At 43.4% G+C, this 17251-nt stretch overlaps 6 protein-coding genes across 6 annotated transcripts; 2 read left to right on the top strand and 4 right to left on the bottom strand.

Annotated features, from left to right (window-relative positions):
- Nucleotides 1-364: 364 nt before the first annotated feature.
- On the top strand, nt 365-1359 carry K450DRAFT_241498 (uncharacterized protein). The gene is made up of 4 exons (XM_051589101.1): nt 365-547; nt 654-776; nt 850-1098; nt 1175-1359. Exons 1-4 carry the CDS (start codon nt 370-372, stop codon nt 1204-1206), a joined length of 582 nt encoding a protein of 193 aa, XP_051444552.1. The 5' UTR covers nt 365-369; the 3' UTR covers nt 1207-1359.
- A 1907-nt stretch (nt 1360-3266) lies between these two features.
- Nucleotides 3267-6031, bottom strand: K450DRAFT_210038 (uncharacterized protein). Its single transcript, XM_051584781.1, has 3 exons — nt 5739-6031; nt 4394-5667; nt 3267-4310 (listed from the first exon to the last, which is right to left on the bottom strand). The coding sequence occupies exons 1-3, from the start codon at nt 5978-5980 to the stop codon at nt 3499-3501; spliced, it is 2328 nt and encodes a 775-aa protein (XP_051444551.1). The 5' UTR covers nt 5981-6031; the 3' UTR covers nt 3267-3498.
- Nucleotides 6032-6210: 179 nt separating this feature from the next.
- On the bottom strand, nt 6211-7565 carry K450DRAFT_280716 (uncharacterized protein; the record flags this gene model as incomplete). The annotated part of the gene is made up of 7 exons (XM_051593368.1): nt 6211-6525; nt 6584-6718; nt 6797-6849; nt 6927-7013; nt 7085-7155; nt 7222-7290; nt 7354-7565. The coding sequence occupies 7 exons, from the start codon at nt 7563-7565 to the stop codon at nt 6295-6297; spliced, it is 858 nt and encodes a 285-aa protein (XP_051444550.1). The 3' UTR covers nt 6211-6294.
- Nucleotides 7566-8390: 825 nt separating this feature from the next.
- On the bottom strand, nt 8391-9643 carry K450DRAFT_241488 (uncharacterized protein). Its single transcript, XM_051589100.1, has 4 exons — nt 9521-9643; nt 9242-9458; nt 8812-9178; nt 8391-8741 (listed from the first exon to the last, which is right to left on the bottom strand). Exons 1-4 carry the CDS (start codon nt 9633-9635, stop codon nt 8565-8567), a joined length of 876 nt encoding a protein of 291 aa, XP_051444549.1. The 5' UTR covers nt 9636-9643; the 3' UTR covers nt 8391-8564.
- An 18-nt stretch (nt 9644-9661) lies between these two features.
- On the top strand, nt 9662-13566 carry K450DRAFT_241486 (uncharacterized protein). Its single transcript, XM_051589099.1, has 14 exons — nt 9662-9938; nt 10047-10142; nt 10215-10406; nt 10481-10588; nt 10660-10679; nt 10747-10853; nt 10924-11112; nt 11184-11392; nt 11468-11696; nt 11762-11898; nt 11958-12041; nt 12128-12193; nt 12262-12381; nt 12447-13566. Exons 1-14 carry the CDS (start codon nt 9792-9794, stop codon nt 13416-13418), a joined length of 2676 nt encoding a protein of 891 aa, XP_051444548.1. The 5' UTR covers nt 9662-9791; the 3' UTR covers nt 13419-13566.
- Nucleotides 13505-16477, bottom strand: K450DRAFT_241482 (uncharacterized protein). The gene is made up of 9 exons (XM_051589098.1): nt 16158-16477; nt 15085-16051; nt 14555-14967; nt 14362-14485; nt 14261-14273; nt 14132-14185; nt 13907-14068; nt 13761-13839; nt 13505-13693 (listed from the first exon to the last, which is right to left on the bottom strand). The coding sequence occupies exons 2-9, from the start codon at nt 15989-15991 to the stop codon at nt 13667-13669; spliced, it is 1779 nt and encodes a 592-aa protein (XP_051444547.1). The 5' UTR covers nt 15992-16051; nt 16158-16477; the 3' UTR covers nt 13505-13666.
- Between the last annotated feature and the right edge of the window lie 774 nt (nt 16478-17251).

The raw sequence follows: 17251 nt of genomic DNA, 5'->3' as shown, positions 1-17251 counted from the left end.
GATGGGTGATTTGATAACAGTGAAAAAATAGGGTTGGCCAGCGTATCTATATGGATGGCTTCAGCGTGGCAACCGTGGCACATGGCTACCGGTTTCCTTCGTCCCTCCATTACATAGTCAAAAAAAAAATTCTGTCTACAAGCCATAATTCGTTGAAGCAGCAGCATACAGTATGGAGCCCATGCCATTATAGTAGATTCAATTCGTAATCTACTGCTGATTTCTGCTCTTAAAGATATCATCTATGGTGTGGTTTCTTGTGTTGTGTTGATGGTTCCACCTGTGGGATTTTTCGGGGGCTTAGTTGAGGGACCGCTTTTCCTTTAGCTCGAGCTTTGGAGGATCAAACTGCATTCTACCACCATTGCCATGTACGCTTTAACTTGCAGGAACGCTATTAGTAAGGCACGAATCCCTTCTCGATGCTTTGCAACTTCATTCATAAGGCAGCAATCGGCATTGCCAAAAGAAGCTGCTGGTCCATTCACATCCAATAGCAAGATCGCCTCAACTTCAAAGCCAGAAGATAAGACCTTGGTGTATTTAGGTACGTACAATCTATTCCAGCCAGCATACATATACAAACTACGTCGCGTATCTTTTTTCCCTCTTTCATGCTCACATTGTTCCCTCATTCTTCTTCTTTTGACCAGGACCGTTTGCTGAGACTATCCGAAAGTATAAAATCACAGCTTCATTATTTACCATTTGCGGAATGTGCGCTGTCCCTGCACTGCTATCCACTGGACAGGCTCCTGTAGCGGCATCAGTATTGGGTAAGTGAGCAGGCTGCAGCTGAACTCGTAATTATTTAATAATCATTTCGGTGACTAATTCCGTCTTTGTTAGCGGGTATATCGGCTGTCACGCCGACAGCATTCATTCATTGGTTGAGCGGAAACTATGTATCCAAACTAATTGTATATGACCAACCTCGAAACATTCGACGAACAAAGGATGTCAAAATTACAAAGGATATGTTGCTGGAGATGGAAACCTTCAATGCCATGGGAAAGACCAAAACTGGGAAGGTCATGCTCTCGCAATTAAGAGAGGCCCAACTCAAGAAGGATACACTCATCGGATGGACGGAACAAGGTACTGCACGACGTGCATGGAAATTAGAACGTGCCGTGATAGAGGCTGACCCCTACCTTAACGCTATTGCAATTAGAATTGCTTCACAATCACGTCACTCACAATTAAAATAAAAACGCTGAGAGCGGAAGTAAAAGGATTCCAGCTTTTAATTGGTTCCATATATTTTGACACGTAATGTTAGCTCCACTTCCTGGCGTTCATTTTGACGTATGACAAACGATGTTCTGCTCAGTGGGGTGCTTTTTCAAACACATACAATTGATAAAATCTTAGCAGAAATATCATGTTTCAGATGAAGAGGATCTACAAGGTGACGGATAAGATCATCCCAGAAATACTCTCAGCTTCAATTGACGTGTATGAGACAGATTATCGAAGGGTTCACCTTCGAAAGAGAAAAAAAAAACAAAACCTATTTTTGCCCGCCACATTAGCTATCCTCATTGTCATTGGCTGTGTTTCTCTTCAATTTCAAAGACAATGAAAAGGTTTCGCACTCCGTACACCACGTTGTTACCGACCTTGCCAGAATTAGATGCTACTCCGCCATGACTATATAAAATAATGGCTGGCCCATTAAAAATTTCTTCGCTTTTCTTTTATTTCTTTTCCAATGGAAGTCGAACAACCACATCGTCCAAAGTCCATCAAGAGACGTCCATCTCGTCTCAGCTTGTCTTCAGTGAACATCAATGATGCCACCATCCTTTCTCCACGAACCCCTAAATCCATCAACAAGGCACCGTCATCACGACGACAGTCTATTGCAGAGCAACTCACTATGTCTCGAAGAAGTAGCAATACATCCAACAACACTATTCCTGAGTACTACACCAACCCTTCTGCTCCTCCGTTTACTCCCAACCTGTTGTCAGAATCCATCTCCTACTTCCCCGAAGAATCTAGCGCAGCACCCGCCTCAGGGGGCCGCAGCCGCTCTTGCTCTCTTTCCAGTCTGGCCAACATTACCACATTGTCTAATTCGGATGGTCATACTCTGTACAAAGTCAAAACCTCCAAGACTAACCGGAAATTGAACAATTTCTTTGGCGAACAACCTCCCCTGGATATTTGTGTTCGTGAAATTCGCAAGGAGGGTCTGAAGGCCCTTTTGCAGAGCAAGGTGCCTTTGTGTTATTTCCTTTATCACCTTTTGGAAGAGTTCTCATCAGAAAACTTGGTAAGTTATTTTTTGAATAATGCTTTTTTTACTTTTTGCGGCGTGTGCTCGATGACGGCCGAGTTAATTAATCATTTTCGGTTTGGCTTCCTTTTTTTTGGTGGTGATACTAACCTTTTTTTTTTTTTCTACCAGTTCTTTTTCATCGAAGTCGAACAGTATGAGTCTTTTGTATACCAAACGCAAACTCAACAACTCGCCACAGCCCAGCATATCTATGAAGCTTACTTGACACGTAACAGTCATTTTGAAGTGAATTTGGATGATCGAGTGAAGCGAAACGTGGTCCAAGACTTGGAAGCAAAAGCCCTGGATGGCCTATTTGACCAAGCCAAACAAGCTGTTTTCGGATTATTGGATCACAGTTTCCACCGCTTTACCTCCGCTAACGTATGGGACGCTATGGTCACCAACTGTGGAGACTTAAATACCTACTATGATGAAAATTGCCGTAACCGCGCCGTCAACTTCTTATTGCAATACCTTGAACGTCAGCATGACTTGCTCTACACCAACCCGCACACCGATGCACAGATGTCCGTGTCCAACTCTTCACGACGGCGGTATGAGGTGTTGAAGTCGATGATCCACGAGTTTTGCAAAACTTTGCTCAGCGTCGAGTTCAACTACTATCGCCCCGATACCACCGATAGAAACTTTGTCTTAAAGAACAGAGATTCTCCTCCTAGAGACTCTGAAGACACAGAAAATAGAGCTGGCTCAAAAAGTCCCATCAAGAAAAACAAGGAACGATTTGATCTATTCAGTCGCAAAAAGTAAATCCAAATGATATCTTCTCCAATTGCCCCAAAATATATAGACATCTCCGGCTTTTTTTTTTTATACATATTTTATATCGTTATCTACTTTTATATACCTTGAATCTCTTTCATTCCTAAACACCTACTCTCTTTTCCCTATGGTACCCCATTTAAAAAAACTTATGCTACTTTATATGAACTCAGTATGACAAGCCCAAAATATTAGATTTTTTTTTTCAACAACAAAAAAGAATGGCAGGCGTGTTTAATTGATGTGATTGGGAATATAGAGAGATATTATTTACAGACAGAGCGAGAAGGGATGTGAGAATAGCCAATTAGCGCCAAACGATGGGACTAGTTGCTTTTTTAAACAGGCGAGTGTGCGAAAATGGGAGGGGGTCGGGTGCTGCCAGCGCACGCATTAAAATGGAGGGTAACCGAGGGTCCAATTCCTTACTGCTGGCCAATTGCATCCGCCATGGTCATGGTATCGTCCATAGACATGGCTGTCCCATCTCCACCATCATGCTGAACGGTGGCCATAAAATCCTCCACCTTTCCAATATCGAGGTTGGCCATTTGTTCGCATTCGACGGCTTGAATCAAAGGCTGTAGAAGATCATCCACTCGTTCCAACGTAATACCACAGCATACAGCGATAAGTTTCTTGTATTGCATTTCCTTTTCACTCGTTTTTGCCACCAGATCCTCCAACTGCTTTTTCATCTCCAGTTCCGACTTGGTACAACTGCTGATCTTGAGTTGTAGCTGTTGTATCTTGGCTTCCTGTTGTTGTACAGTGTCCGTTACATTGCCATTCGTTAACAGTTGATTACTAGGGCGTGGTGACTGAAGAAGTGCTCGTCGGACGGCTCCATTCGCTGGCGTGCTGGTTCCATTGTCGCTTAAATTCTCCTTTTCAGTTTCAGGGTGGTGGGTCATGAGCATCTGACTGTCGTTGCGTTGCTCCTCGTTGAGAACACTTAACACAGAGTTCGGGTCTTCCACCATGTTACCTCCATAACTGTCAAAGTGTAACAGTCCACCATCTCGGCCATTGAGAGCAGCCTCAAGCATTTTGATTCGTTTCTCTGCTTCTTCAAGTTTCAAAGCTTGTCCCTTCAAAGTGGCTGTTGTCATCTGAGCTTCATCCAATTGAGCTTGTAACAATCTCAGTTCCTCACGAGTTTCCCGTATTTCTTGTTGTTTCAGTGACAACTCTCCGGTATACTCCGCATCTAAGTCGTTCACAATCTTTTGTACAGCTGAAGATATGAAGAAAAGGATTTTTTAGCAGGTGAGACATTGCGCCTGCAAAATATATATAGAAAGCAGCGTCCATATTTACCAGAAACGATTTCTCGACTGCGTTTACTCGGCGCTGGAAAGGATAGGGAAGTGTCCAATGTGTCATGTTGGGTGCTGTCGATTCGGCTGAATAGACTATCGGTTCCAGAAACTTGGCTACTGTTAAACACCTCCATGTCCAAATCGCCGTCGCCAGTCTGTAAAGTGGCAGAAGAGGTTAATTTACACTCACATCTTGTGCATAGCTCCGTACGATGAACACCACTCACTTTCAAATCATTCACAAAATCTTCAGGTTTCAAACCAACATTATTGGCAGCATAACGATCCGCACCAGCCTTAATCAGCGTGACCATCATTTTGCGATTTCCTAGTCTTGCAGCGATGTTCAGTGCTGTATCACCATTATTATCCCTAGCCTCCAGCAATCTCGATCTTTCGTCTTCAGCCAATTTCTCATGTAGCTTCTGGATTAAGATGCTCATATAATATGCACAGGCCGTGGCACGTCGAGGGATACCGGCTGTCAGAGCCATGTGATGCAACACTGTTCTCTTTTGCTGATCTACACTGTTGATAGAATCAAACAGTATATCCAGAAGGTCTGAAAAGCATTGTTGACCATAGTTATTTGTAACAAGCACAGATCGCATTAAAGCTGTTTCGCCGGCAAAGTTGGTTCGTTGTATGTCGGCACCACGTTCTACAAGCTGTCGAAGAGTCTTGAGTCGAGCCAATGCGGCTGCCCAATGCAAAGCGGTATGCCCTTGGTCGTCTATCACAAGTTCAATATTCAAATCTCTGGGAGTGTTGTGCTCCAAGAACAGATCAGGAACATGATCGGGATCTTCATTGAGAAAAAGTGACATTAGGACAGCTCGATGCCGTTCTCCAGGGGTATCATGCTCGTCTTCTTGCTGGCTATCATACGTGTAGGTTCGACTGGGACTGCCAAATGGTGACATGGCTTTAAGGCGTTTTCGCAAAGGTTCCTCAATGTTTGAATATGAGCGATACATGGGTGACGACGCGCGTGCAGGTGTATCGTTTCCTGTTGTGCGGTGGGGTGACGACATGGGATGATCATGATTTCTAGTATCTTGACTGTGACCATGTGGGCTGGACACTAATTTTTTAGTGATAGTCGATTTGGACGTATTGGGTTTACGAATACCCATGGCTTCATCTTTGGTAGGGGTAATATCTTCTCCTGATTCATCTTGATGTTCTGCTGGATCATATTCGAATATCGGTATCAAGTATTGTGCAACTTCATAGCGTTCAGCAAGCTCCTTGCCCTTCTCAAAGGGAATCCTAAAAATAAAAACCAGTTTATATGAGTTGAGTTGTCCATACAATGAGCGAAATGGGTAGTAACTACGTACCAGGTGCCTTGGTATTTACCATAACCTCCTTGTACCTTCTCATGCTCACCAATGAGGACTTCGCGTTCTAGGATTTTTGTTCGTTTGCCCTTTTCGATTCCGGCAACCTTTAGAATTTGGGTGGCATTGAGGTAGCTATCGCTTCGTCTACGCATCACAGCAATGCCGCGAGCGTTCATTTCAAACACTGGCACTCCCGAATAGACGGCAGAGTATATTTGCGCTGCTGCCGTATCACTCATTGGAATTGGTGTTGGGAGAGCGTGTTACGTGTAATAAAAAAGAAAAATAATAAAATAATAGGGATTTCAAGTTACGCGATGGAAATTACTTTGGACGCGTTTTTTGTGTGTGTGTTTTGATCAGACATGTGACTTGCCGTTCGTTCAAAATCGTGTCTCCTTTCTCCGCGATGGATCCCATATCTCCTTACAGAAACATTAAGTCAACACTATGAATGTTTAGTTTGGATACAAAAATACATAGAGCTTTATTTCATCATTATACATCGTAAAAAGCGAACGTGCTACATGAGTGTGCATAGCGCACTGCACTCTTAAGCCTGAGCCACCTTCTCCGCTTTAGCCTGTCGATAAGGCTTAGGGTCAAAACCATATGGACCATAACGCTTTTCCATGCCATTAATCATCTCATCTGTCCATCTTTCATCTCCTGCAGGAGGGAAGAAAAGAAGCTCTCGTTGACGAGGAGTTGCCTCGCCGATCGCACGCAACCATCCATCAGGAGTTCCCGTGGACTTGATAGTGAAAAACCGTCCACCTTCCCACTGCAGAGAACCATCAGTACCATACTTATAGTCAACTACAATGAAAAATTCAACTCACCATACGGTCATTCTTATTGAAGCCTAGCCACATTGTTGGTCGATGACCTTCCTTCGCAGTGAACTCAGATGAGGCGTGCCAAGTCCAAGTTGAATAGATACAAAGTGAACCCGCAGAACAGTAAAATTTCTCGGCCTGAAATTAGAAAGGGAAAAAACTCAGCACTTTTTGATTAATGTGCGAGATGATAGCTGCCTGTAGGTTCAAACTTACATTTTGAGGGTTGGGTTCCAACCCGTTTTTAACCATTTGTACTGGAGCCATTCCTTGAAAGAGAGATAAAGAGTGCTTTAGATACCCGTGGTCAATACGAAACAAAAGCAGCTGGTGTTTCCTCTCTCACCTTCCGTTACATCATCAAGACAATAGAAGAAAGCGGGGCTGTTGAAGTCTTCGGCATGATGAGGACCAATAGTATTGTTACGCCAATCTATAAGAAATGTCGAAACGTTAGCAGCGTTGAGGCAACCTGCAGAGCATCTTGAGCCAACTTCACTTTACCTTGATGGAAGTCGTCAGGAGCACTGTTGTTACTTGGATTACCAGCATACTTCATGCCAAGATGAGCTTCACTGTCATAGAGTTATGTTAGCATTCAATGCACAAAACAACATTTGATGCCCTCTCTCTACACTCACCTCAAATGAATATCCTTAGTACCAAGAATCCGTTCTGCGGCATCAATAAGATCATCATTGAGAACAATCCTATGGAGCCAAATCAGCCATCGTCTACCATTTTTCAGAATATATGGATAACCAAACACTTACTGGTTGAGACCAGAGTTGTTCCATGGGAATGTCCTGATTTCTGGACAGTTGACCTTTCGACCTGCTGCAACGTACTCATCCCAAGAAGGGGAGAACCATTCAAACACTCCCTGGCGGGCGGCCTCTACCTCCTCCTTTGACAAAAAGTTGGGGATGAGCACGTAGCCATCGCGACGCCACTGCTCTATCTGCTGGTCTGTGATTTTCACCATCGAAAAAATATTAAAAAAGTTTAGTATGCACTTGCAGCTTTTCTGGCGCTCTTTTATTTGATTTGAATAAGGTTGGAGCCGACTGTGGGGTGCTGAAGAAATTCACTAGACGGATTATTGTAAAATTCTAATTTTGCCTCTCCAGCTTTTCCGCGCATTTCATGTTTAGGCTACACCGGTCATGAACCCCGTAATTCCACTCTACCTTGTCGCAGTCTCCTCCGCTTCCAGTGTCAACGCATTCCAAAAGTGTATATTCTTACCCCACGATGTCAGTGTACCATAACATATGTGTTTTAAAGAAACCGCGAGGAAGTCTTTAGACAAAGTAAGCCCTGTTTTGAACTCGCTCACCTTTCATTAGTGTAGAAGATAAACCTGTCAATCGCCAACTTCCCTCCTTTTTTTTTTTTTTTAGTTTGAAGAATATTCTTTAATTATTTACTTTACATGTCAAATTATATACTATACAAATGCACTGGGTTTGTGTGCCTGGTGGTTTTATTATACATCAACTCTACCAAGTCGCCGAAATCATATCCTCGTCTTCGAGATCGGTGTCTTGAATTTGCTGGCTCTCTTCTAAAACTTCGTCATCCCACATGAGTTTTATGGGTATGTCGCCCAAATTATTCAACGATCGATAATGCTTGAGCAGCGCGCCAATTGTTGTAGTCTGTGTAGGGTCAAGGTTAGATTGGGAAGGCCATACTAAATAACACAAATATGCTGCACACTTACCGGCTTCACTTTCAAGGTTGTATCTTTACCATTTTTACCTCTGATCTTGAGGAAAAGCCCGTTGTCTTCTTCTGGGGGCTGAGTTGATCCACCATGGATATCTATCTCATCGTCCGATAGTTCTTCTTCCGGTCGCATTTGCGCAAGTCGTTCCTGCCTGGACTGCTTTTCCGACTCTAACTTTTGCAACCACGCCTCGTGAAAATATACATCTACAGAGCAAACTAAGTATCAATTCACCTACGCTTTCCTATGTTATCAGCCATTGGAACGTCTGTACGTACCGATATTATTGACATCCTCAACTTGCATTCCTAAGCTGACAGGGGTAGCGATTGGCCAAACTTTGGCATTATTGTAGATAAAGACTAAATTGCTCCCCTCCAACTTTTTGTGGCGGACAAAGGCGTTGAAAGCTTGTTCCAGAGTATCGCGCTATAGAACATGTCAGTATGACCATAAAGAACCATTGATGTGTTGATCATCGATGCGATGAAGTACTTACATCCAGCACGTAAACTTTCAAGATCTTGATGAGAGCCTGCACAGCCGGCGAATGAGGAGTCTCAAGTACAGGGTATAATTGCATTTGAAACTTGAGGGCAATCTTGTTTGCAGGTAACTGGTGTATGGATGTATCTCGAGAAGAACGATCGGGTGGGCATTCCATCAAGGACGATGCAAGATCTGGATCTAAGTCGTCAAAATCATCAAGAAGTGAAAGTGAACTTGGCTCTTTCTGCGACGTTGATTCGTCCTCTTTTGGTTTCTCAACCATGGAGGTGTCATGGGTGGTATCTACCGGTGATTTTGCGACTGGTGGCATAGGTGCTTTTGCTGGCTGATCATCGTCGTCCGAATCCAAAATGATACTGATAGGTTTAGGTTAACGACCAGGACCGATCACTTATTTTGCACCGTTGTCAAAAACTTACAATGTATTTTTTTCCGTCTCGACACTGGCATTGACGGTTGCCATAACGACAGTAGATCCCACCGCTTCCTCTGAACGCGCAGTTTCCCCTGAGGGCTGTGTATTCTCAGTGGTTTCCGGCTCGCTGGCCTGGCTATTCTCAGAGAGCTTTTGTGATTTCCTTTTTACATCCACCTCCTCAGCATCTTCGTCTGAGTCATCTAATCCTAATTCTTTTCCTAATAATGCAAATGTTAGATTTCTCTTCAGACACGTCCATAAGACTCAGAATTAGACGCACTTTTTTCAAGATATTTGGTAAATGAGGTGGTGACGGATGAAGGATCTAGTCGACGAGTTTTCTTTCCGGTTTTCTTGGACTTGGAACGAAATGTAGTAATATCAAAATCGCTCATAGTTCATGATCAAAACTGAGTAAGCTGAGGAACAAGCGCGCGAGCACAATGACTTTTTTATTTTTTTAAGGCTCGGCACTGAACTTTTCATGCCCAGAAAAATCTCCCGCTTTGGGTATTTCTTCCCTCCATCTCGCCTTCCACTAACCGCTACAAATGAGTTCAGCACTCTACTCATTTATCAGCTCTATAACAAATAACATTACATCGAGGTATGATGTGAAAAGCCAAATCGCATCCGCCGGTTTGTGGAAGATTTATTCTGCCAATCGCAAAACAACCGGTCAGCAAGTCGCTATTTTCGTATCCTTTTGCCGTGCAGCGTCAACGACGTGCTCCATTCCATAGTGTAGATGTAAAAATTATGGCATCATGCGGTATACCTTGACTTGTAATGTGACTTTATTGCAGATTTTTGAAAAGCGGTCGTTGGAAGCTGGATCCAGAAGAGAAAGGGGCGCCTCCAAAGCCGACACCGATCGAGTGTACGAAATGTTGAAGAAGGAGGTATGTGTCGTTGGAGATGGTTGAAAAAAAATCTACAAGAACATGGTACTTACTATAAGTCATTTCTTCTAGGCGAGTAATTTGACTCGCTTGCGACATCCAGCCATTTTGGAAGTCGTTGAACCCGTCACAGAATCACGCTCGTCGATTGCGTTCGCAACAGAACCTCTTCTCGCGTCACTTCACAATTTAATGGGAAATATAGATGGCTTTGATGGACCAGTTCCCCAAGAGATATCTGGATTCGAACTGGATGAGTTGGAAGTTCGTAGAGTGGACAATTGGTTCATTGGTGATTTTTTTCTGCAAAGGCTGATCAATTCATTTCTACTCGACAGATTCAAAAAGGTCTTCTTCAAGTTGGAAAGGGATTGCAGTTTTTGAATCACGACGCAAAAGTAGTTCATCGAAATCTGGTACCTGAAGCCATCTTCGTTAACGCCAAGGTATGTGTAACCATCCACACTGTAGATCAAGAACTTGATTGCAGACAAACTCACCATTGACCTTGCAACAGGGTGACTGGAAAATTGGAGGGTGAGGAAAAATTTGATTAGAGTGAGGTTAGTTCTTAATTCGCATATTAAGCAATCCTTCATGATAGGCTTGGATTCAGCGTATTCTTGAACAACCCCGATCGATCTGCCGAATCCTTTGACGACTATAGCGAGTACATGCCAGATTCCTGTCAGATGAATCTCGACTATGCTGGTAAATAACTTTACCCACTAGACTGTATGCAATTGGCAGTAGTTCTCATATTGGCAATCTCATTCCTTAGCACCTGAATTCGTGTTGGATAACGATATAGCGGTGACCAACGATGCATTTTCACTTGGATGCCTTGCTTACACGGTGCATAACAAAGGAAAATCATTGTTTGGGACATTTAATAATATGCGGAAATACCAAAGGTGTATAGAAAGTCTCACATCTTTTACTTACGACAACGTTCCCGCTCATCTTCAAGGTCGGTAGATGGTTAAAAAAATTATGCATGGGTCGCTTACATTTAGCTGAAAGGAAACGCTTCCATTACAGAGGTACTACGTCGATTGATTGTTCGTCAGCCATCTATGCGAATGACGATGATGGAGTTTCAAAGTTCCAAGTATTTTGACAATATTTTGGTATCCACCATGAAATACCTTGAAAGTTTCCCTGAAAAGACCAGGGAAGAGAAATCTCAATTCATGAAAGGCTTGTCGCGAGTCCTGGGTCAATTCCCTGATCGTGTTTTGACCAGAAAGGTAAAAAAAAAAATTCACCTCCATGAAGTGTGAATGTTGTTAAAGCTCATACTCATCTTTTCGTGACCTATGTAGATTCTCCCTTCTCTTTTGGAAGAACTCAAAGACCACAGCTTGCTACCATTTACCCTTCCTAATATCTTTATAATTACCGAAAAGTTGGACCAGCAAGAGTTTTGCGAAAAAGTTCTGCCTTCCCTGAAGCCCATCTTCACACTTCGTGATCCACCACAAAATATGATTGTCCTACTGGAAAAGTTGGATATCTTCCAAAAGAAAACACCAAGAGAGATTTTCCGCGATGGTCAGTATTTGCTGCATGGATATTATTCCCTTTGGTAAAACTGTCGCTAATTGCTATTGGTTTAGATGTTATGCCCTTGATATATGGTGCACTTGAAAATCCAGTCCCAGTAGTGCAAGAGAAAGCCCTGAGAATGGTGCCTGTACTAGCAGAGTCGCTGGATTATACTACTGTCAAAAACTCATTGTTTCCACGTGTACAGGTAAGTCCTCCATTGAATATGTTTCATCGTGATACCCTGGATATTAAACCATTACCCAGTCATTGTTTGTGACTACCACGGTACTTTCTGTGAAAGTTAGTACGCTTATCTGCTTCCATGCTATGATCAAAGTCATCGACAAGGTGAGTAGTACTTTTGCTCAAGTTCCGTCAATAGAGTAGCCAGCAGTTGGCACTAACGGCGCGTTTGCGAACCCTTTTTCTTGCAGTTTACTATGCAAGAAAAGCTAGTCCCATTGTTGAAGGGGATCAAGACAAAAGAGCCTGCTGTCATGGTAAATATTTGTAGTACACATAATTGTCTGACTCTCTTGCTGCGTTTATACTAACTTCATCTTATTAGCTGGTTACTCTGGCAGTCTATGATGAAATGGGAAAACATCTGGACAAGGAAATTATTGCAACGGAGATCTTACCACAGCTCTGGCGAATGAGCTTTGGACCGTTATTGACTCTCGAGCAGGTAACAATACATCGTCAACACTTTTGCTGAATTGCACTTGAAAATTACTGACCTAATTGCTACAGTTTCAAAAATTTATGAAAACAATCCGAGAATTGACTAACCGAGTAGAGGAAGCTCATACGAAACATTTGCGTGAGGTCAAGTCATTGGAGGAGCAAACGAAGAGGATCACATCTGAACAGTCGGCTATTGTGACAGGCGGGAGTCATGCAACTACGAATGGCGGTGGAGTCGATTTTGAAAGCTTGGTGAACGGAAAAATGGGTAATGGCAACCCGCTTGAACAACATGCTGCTGCCTCCGACATATTTGGTGATATGACCAGTAGCATACCTACCACCCCTACCTTCTATCAACAGCCGTCGGTACCTTCGCCTAGCCCCCTCAATTACTCACCACAGCCCATGAATCAATCCATACCCACCCAAGCCTCGTTATACAGTACCAGTACCAATCCTTCAACATATTCAGCTTATCAGCAACCACAATCAGCGAGCCCATCGTTTGCCACCATGAGCCCTATGCAGGCTCCAATGAGACCAATGGGTACTGGAGGTACAACCTCCAGCTTTGGGTCCCATAACTCAAGTTTCGGATCTCAGCCCACAGGTTATGGACAGCAACCAACCACAAGCTATGGACAGCAGACGTCAAGCTTCGGACAGTCTTCTTCAATGTCTCCAAACTTTGCTGGCCAAACGTCACCTCCTATTATGTCAAGTAACCAGGCATCTAAGCCTGCCATCAACTGGAATGCAAACACGTCCATTCCTGCTCTCCAACCACCCAGAAGCAATAACCTTGCACAAGGCTTTTCTAGCAAAGCGCCATCCACTACACCCAACTATGCTGCCATGCAAAGCCTTTCTCTTAACTCCACACCCTCAATAATGCCTGCACAACACCAACCGATGTCGTCGGGTATGCTGCAGCCATTGGCACCTATGTCGAGTTCAGTCAGAGCGAATGTCAACAAGACATCGGGCAACCACAAAAAGTCTTCGGATCTTGATCTATTTGATCCATTGGGCTAAGTCATGTTCGTTGTTATTATAGAGTACGATCCTTCAAAATAAATCTATGGCATTAGAAGAACAAATGTATTATTGCAAAGCAAGTTTTAAGGGAAATGTTTAATTACAAGTGATTTCTATGTACTAAGCGCTCCCCAGTAGCGCAATGGAGGTAAAGGAGATGTATATGTAACAAGACAAAGACGGGGGGTTTAAGTTAATGGTTAGAATTACGTATGAGTTAAGAAACGGGACCACTGCAATTGATATTAAATCTTGCCAGACGAGACGTAGTCCTAAGGCAGCAAGTAACGTCATTAAAGATGTGTAGGTTGAATCAAGACCACAAGCAGTAATACGTACCGTGAATTCAAAGTTAACGTCTGATTTACAGAAGGGATGGGACAACAATTCCGATGCAGTGGGTCGTTTTTCTGGATCGCTAGAGAAGCACAAAAGTTAGCGCACCAACCATAATATTGTCCAGGTATATATGAACGACTACGTACATGGTAAAGCATAGTTCCAAGAAGTTCCGAGCAACGTCGGATATGTTTTCAGGAAGAGGCGGCGTCTTGTAATGACCTAAGTTATAGAGAGCCGCCAACTGATTAAGCTCCAGCCAGGGTCGTTGGCCAGTGAACATTTCAATGACGGTACAACCAGTACTCCTGTCCGATTGAAAAAGATGAATAAAAGGTATTGTGGGGGATATACGTCGAAGGATACGTTACCAAATGTCCACTTTTGCGCTGTACTTCTCGCTCTTGACCATTTCAGGCGCCATCCTAAGTGGTTTAAAAACAAACAGATATTAGACAAATTACAGTTGGCGTTGGCTATGCTTGCTTCACGACAATTACCAGTATATTGACCCTATAATCATGAAGAAAAGCGATAACAATGTTAGTTAATAACAATAGGCTATAAAAGCTGAGCGTCCTGCTTGTCCATGAATCCATACCTCGTAGCGACATGTGTGAGTTCTGATCATAGGGATCTTCATAATCATTCTTCTTCGATAAACCAAAATCCGATATTTTACAAATACCGTTTTCTTCCACAAGGATGTTGGCACCTTTGATATCCTGTATTATACCCATGAATATTTAGTATCACCCAAGTCACTGCGATGCCCATGCAATGTAACTACTCACCCTATGTAAAATACTTCTATCATGAAGATATTCAAGGCCAAGTAAAATTTGTCTGGTAAAATGTCTGACTACTGGCTCTTCAATGGCACCATGCCGTGCCAGTCGACTTGATATACTACCACCAGAGACATACTCCAAAAAGATGTTAATGACACCTTCTGAGTCGTCTTTATCATAGCCGAGATATTCAACAATATGGTCGTGGTCGAGATCCTTGAGCAACGTGATTTCCTGATACAGTGAATCGACAGCATCTTGTTGCTGTTGGTTGAGACGATCGCCGCTGGTATGTGGGATTTCCACTTGTTTGACGGCAATGAAGTCGCCGGCGGCAACGTTAAAGGCGTGATACACTCGGCCAAACGATCCTTTGCCAATTAATGCACCCCTGATCCATTGAATTTTGGTACAAACTAGGGAAAAATCAAAAAAAGAAGGGTTAAACATGGGGAATCTCTTAAAATTGTTTGGTTGGTAGATCATCGAAATTTTTTTCCTTTTTTTTTTTTTTTTCAAATTTGATTGATTACCTGGTGCCTCCGATTTTGCAAAGTATCCCATGGCTCTGTCTACAGTAGGTGTTTCAGAAGCATTCTGTCCAGGCTTCACTTCAACAACTCTTTGTCCCCACATCTTGGTGCTTTTTCTTCGCAGCATGGGACCAACAGGCGCGTTGTTGTTATTACTCCATCGCCGACTTGCTTCTTTGGCAACCACACGAATGGACTTCTTATGTCGAAGAGGCTGTCGGTTCATATTAGGAACCACGTTAGGTTGACCTGGTGGTTCAACGACAGGTGGAGTCTCGACAATGATCTCCTTGTCCAAATCATGGCCCGAAAAGTATCTATCCAAATACTTTTGCATCAGCTCTACCGGTGGTCTTTCACCCCAGAACTTGTCAGCAGAGGGTTGGCTGGCTGGTCGTAAGAAGCCAGTGTCAGCGGTAGGTGTTTGAGGGGGTGTTCCTCCAGCCGAATCTGTATTTTGTGAATCGGATAGATCTTGAGTGATGATTTTCGGTATGGGAGGTGTTTGCGACTGTTCACTAAAAGAAAGATGGTCAAAAGAAGCTTTAACGCCGGAATCTGAAGTGCTATGTTTCATGGACGGTGGCTGGACAGCCCAGAAGCTGACGGAACACGGTGCAGGCCGTTGTGCAGTGGTTGTTGCTACGGGGGATGTTGGATCATTTTCACCCCCTGAAAATCCACCATTGTCATCACTTTGGTAAATACCAGTAGGGATACTATGGCTGTTATCGAAATGATGGTCAAATCTGTCATCACCTCCATCGTGAAAATAACCAGATATGGGGTCATGATGGTTGTCCTCCAGAGGATCTACGTAAAACTGAGGAGTAGGTGGATCTGACAATTGTACGCCCTTGTGCTCAAAACCAGTTTGATTGACATAAGGATGTCCATTTGCTGCCATATTTTCAGATGCACGCAACTGTTGACTTCGACTAGTGTCGTATGTCAAATCTGGCGAATTCTGGTGTGATGATGGGGTCGAATACAGATAGTTCCTATAAGCATGATATGTTAATTAAGGTCGATTTACCGCAGGTCAATTAGAACATATAGCGCTAGGCTCTTACCGAGGATATGTAGGGGAGGCTGCATGATCTTTAATCTTGAGATTGCGCCTTGAAGATGGTGAAACTCCAACGTCTGGAGTGGTAAATTTATGAGGATTGTCGTATCCTGTCCGTGATGGGTTAGCAGCAGCCTCTTCTTGCAACTGAGGGTTGGATATGATTGAATGTTTTGGATCAGTTCCATGTGAAGCAAAGTTGTTCCATACTTGCTCTTGAAAATATGCAAATGTTGACTGTTTTATAGGCTGCACTAATATGCGATCTGCTGCCGAATAATCTGCCATTCGACATAACTGGACTAGACTTTGGGATTGTAGTGGGACATCTATTGGTGATTTGAATGGGATGAGTATGACCGTGTTTGTCCGGCTTGTTGTTGCTGACGCTTTCCAAGTATAGACTAACCTGGTTCCAGTCCATTCTCGTGAAAATAGTGGTATCGATCTGGATCGTTTTTCAGCCCCATTTTCTTCAAGATGCTTTCCTTGATCGTAGCCGCATCGTTGAGCCCAGTCACAATCAGACTATACCAAACCTCACCATCATCTGTAACTTGAATTCGTTGTTCAGGGCTGCTAGGCTAGATTGAGACGAAAACTCTTATGAGCATTTGTCTATTCCAACTTTTTAATTCAGCGCCGTGGAGTTCTTACCGTATGTGCATGTCGCTTAGGTAACCGGGTATATGGAGCCTGGTAAGATGTCGACTTTGGCATATTCCTTTGCGTACCAGCAATGGTTTTCCCTACTAATTTAGGGGGAACATTATAACCCATGAACGAGGTCGCTGACGAGCCTAGAATCTTGGAGATCTTATCAGGTGTGGAGGAGGTTCGTGAAGGAATGAATGGTGCTATTTTCGCATAATCTTCCACCTCTGTGTCCGTGAGAGTTGGAGAAGACGTGACAGGATGAGGTGCTGAAGCGACAGGGGCTTCGTTTTTTGGCGAAGGCTGATGAGAGCTTTTGAATTTGGAAAACATAGACCAGCCGCTGTGACTGGATGGAGAGCCACGGAATTTCGATGACTTGGATACAGGTGATTCTGGCGATGAAACATGGTCTTCATAGTGAGAATCAAGGTGCGCTTGATT

This window comes from Umbelopsis ramanniana (assembly GCF_025399195.1).
Source record: "Umbelopsis ramanniana AG unplaced genomic scaffold K450scaffold_28, whole genome shotgun sequence".
Taxonomy (NCBI): Eukaryota; Fungi; Mucoromycota; class Umbelopsidomycetes; order Umbelopsidales; family Umbelopsidaceae; genus Umbelopsis; species Umbelopsis ramanniana.
Note: the sequence above shows the minus strand (reverse complement) of the source record. Positions and strands in the feature narration are given on the sequence as shown.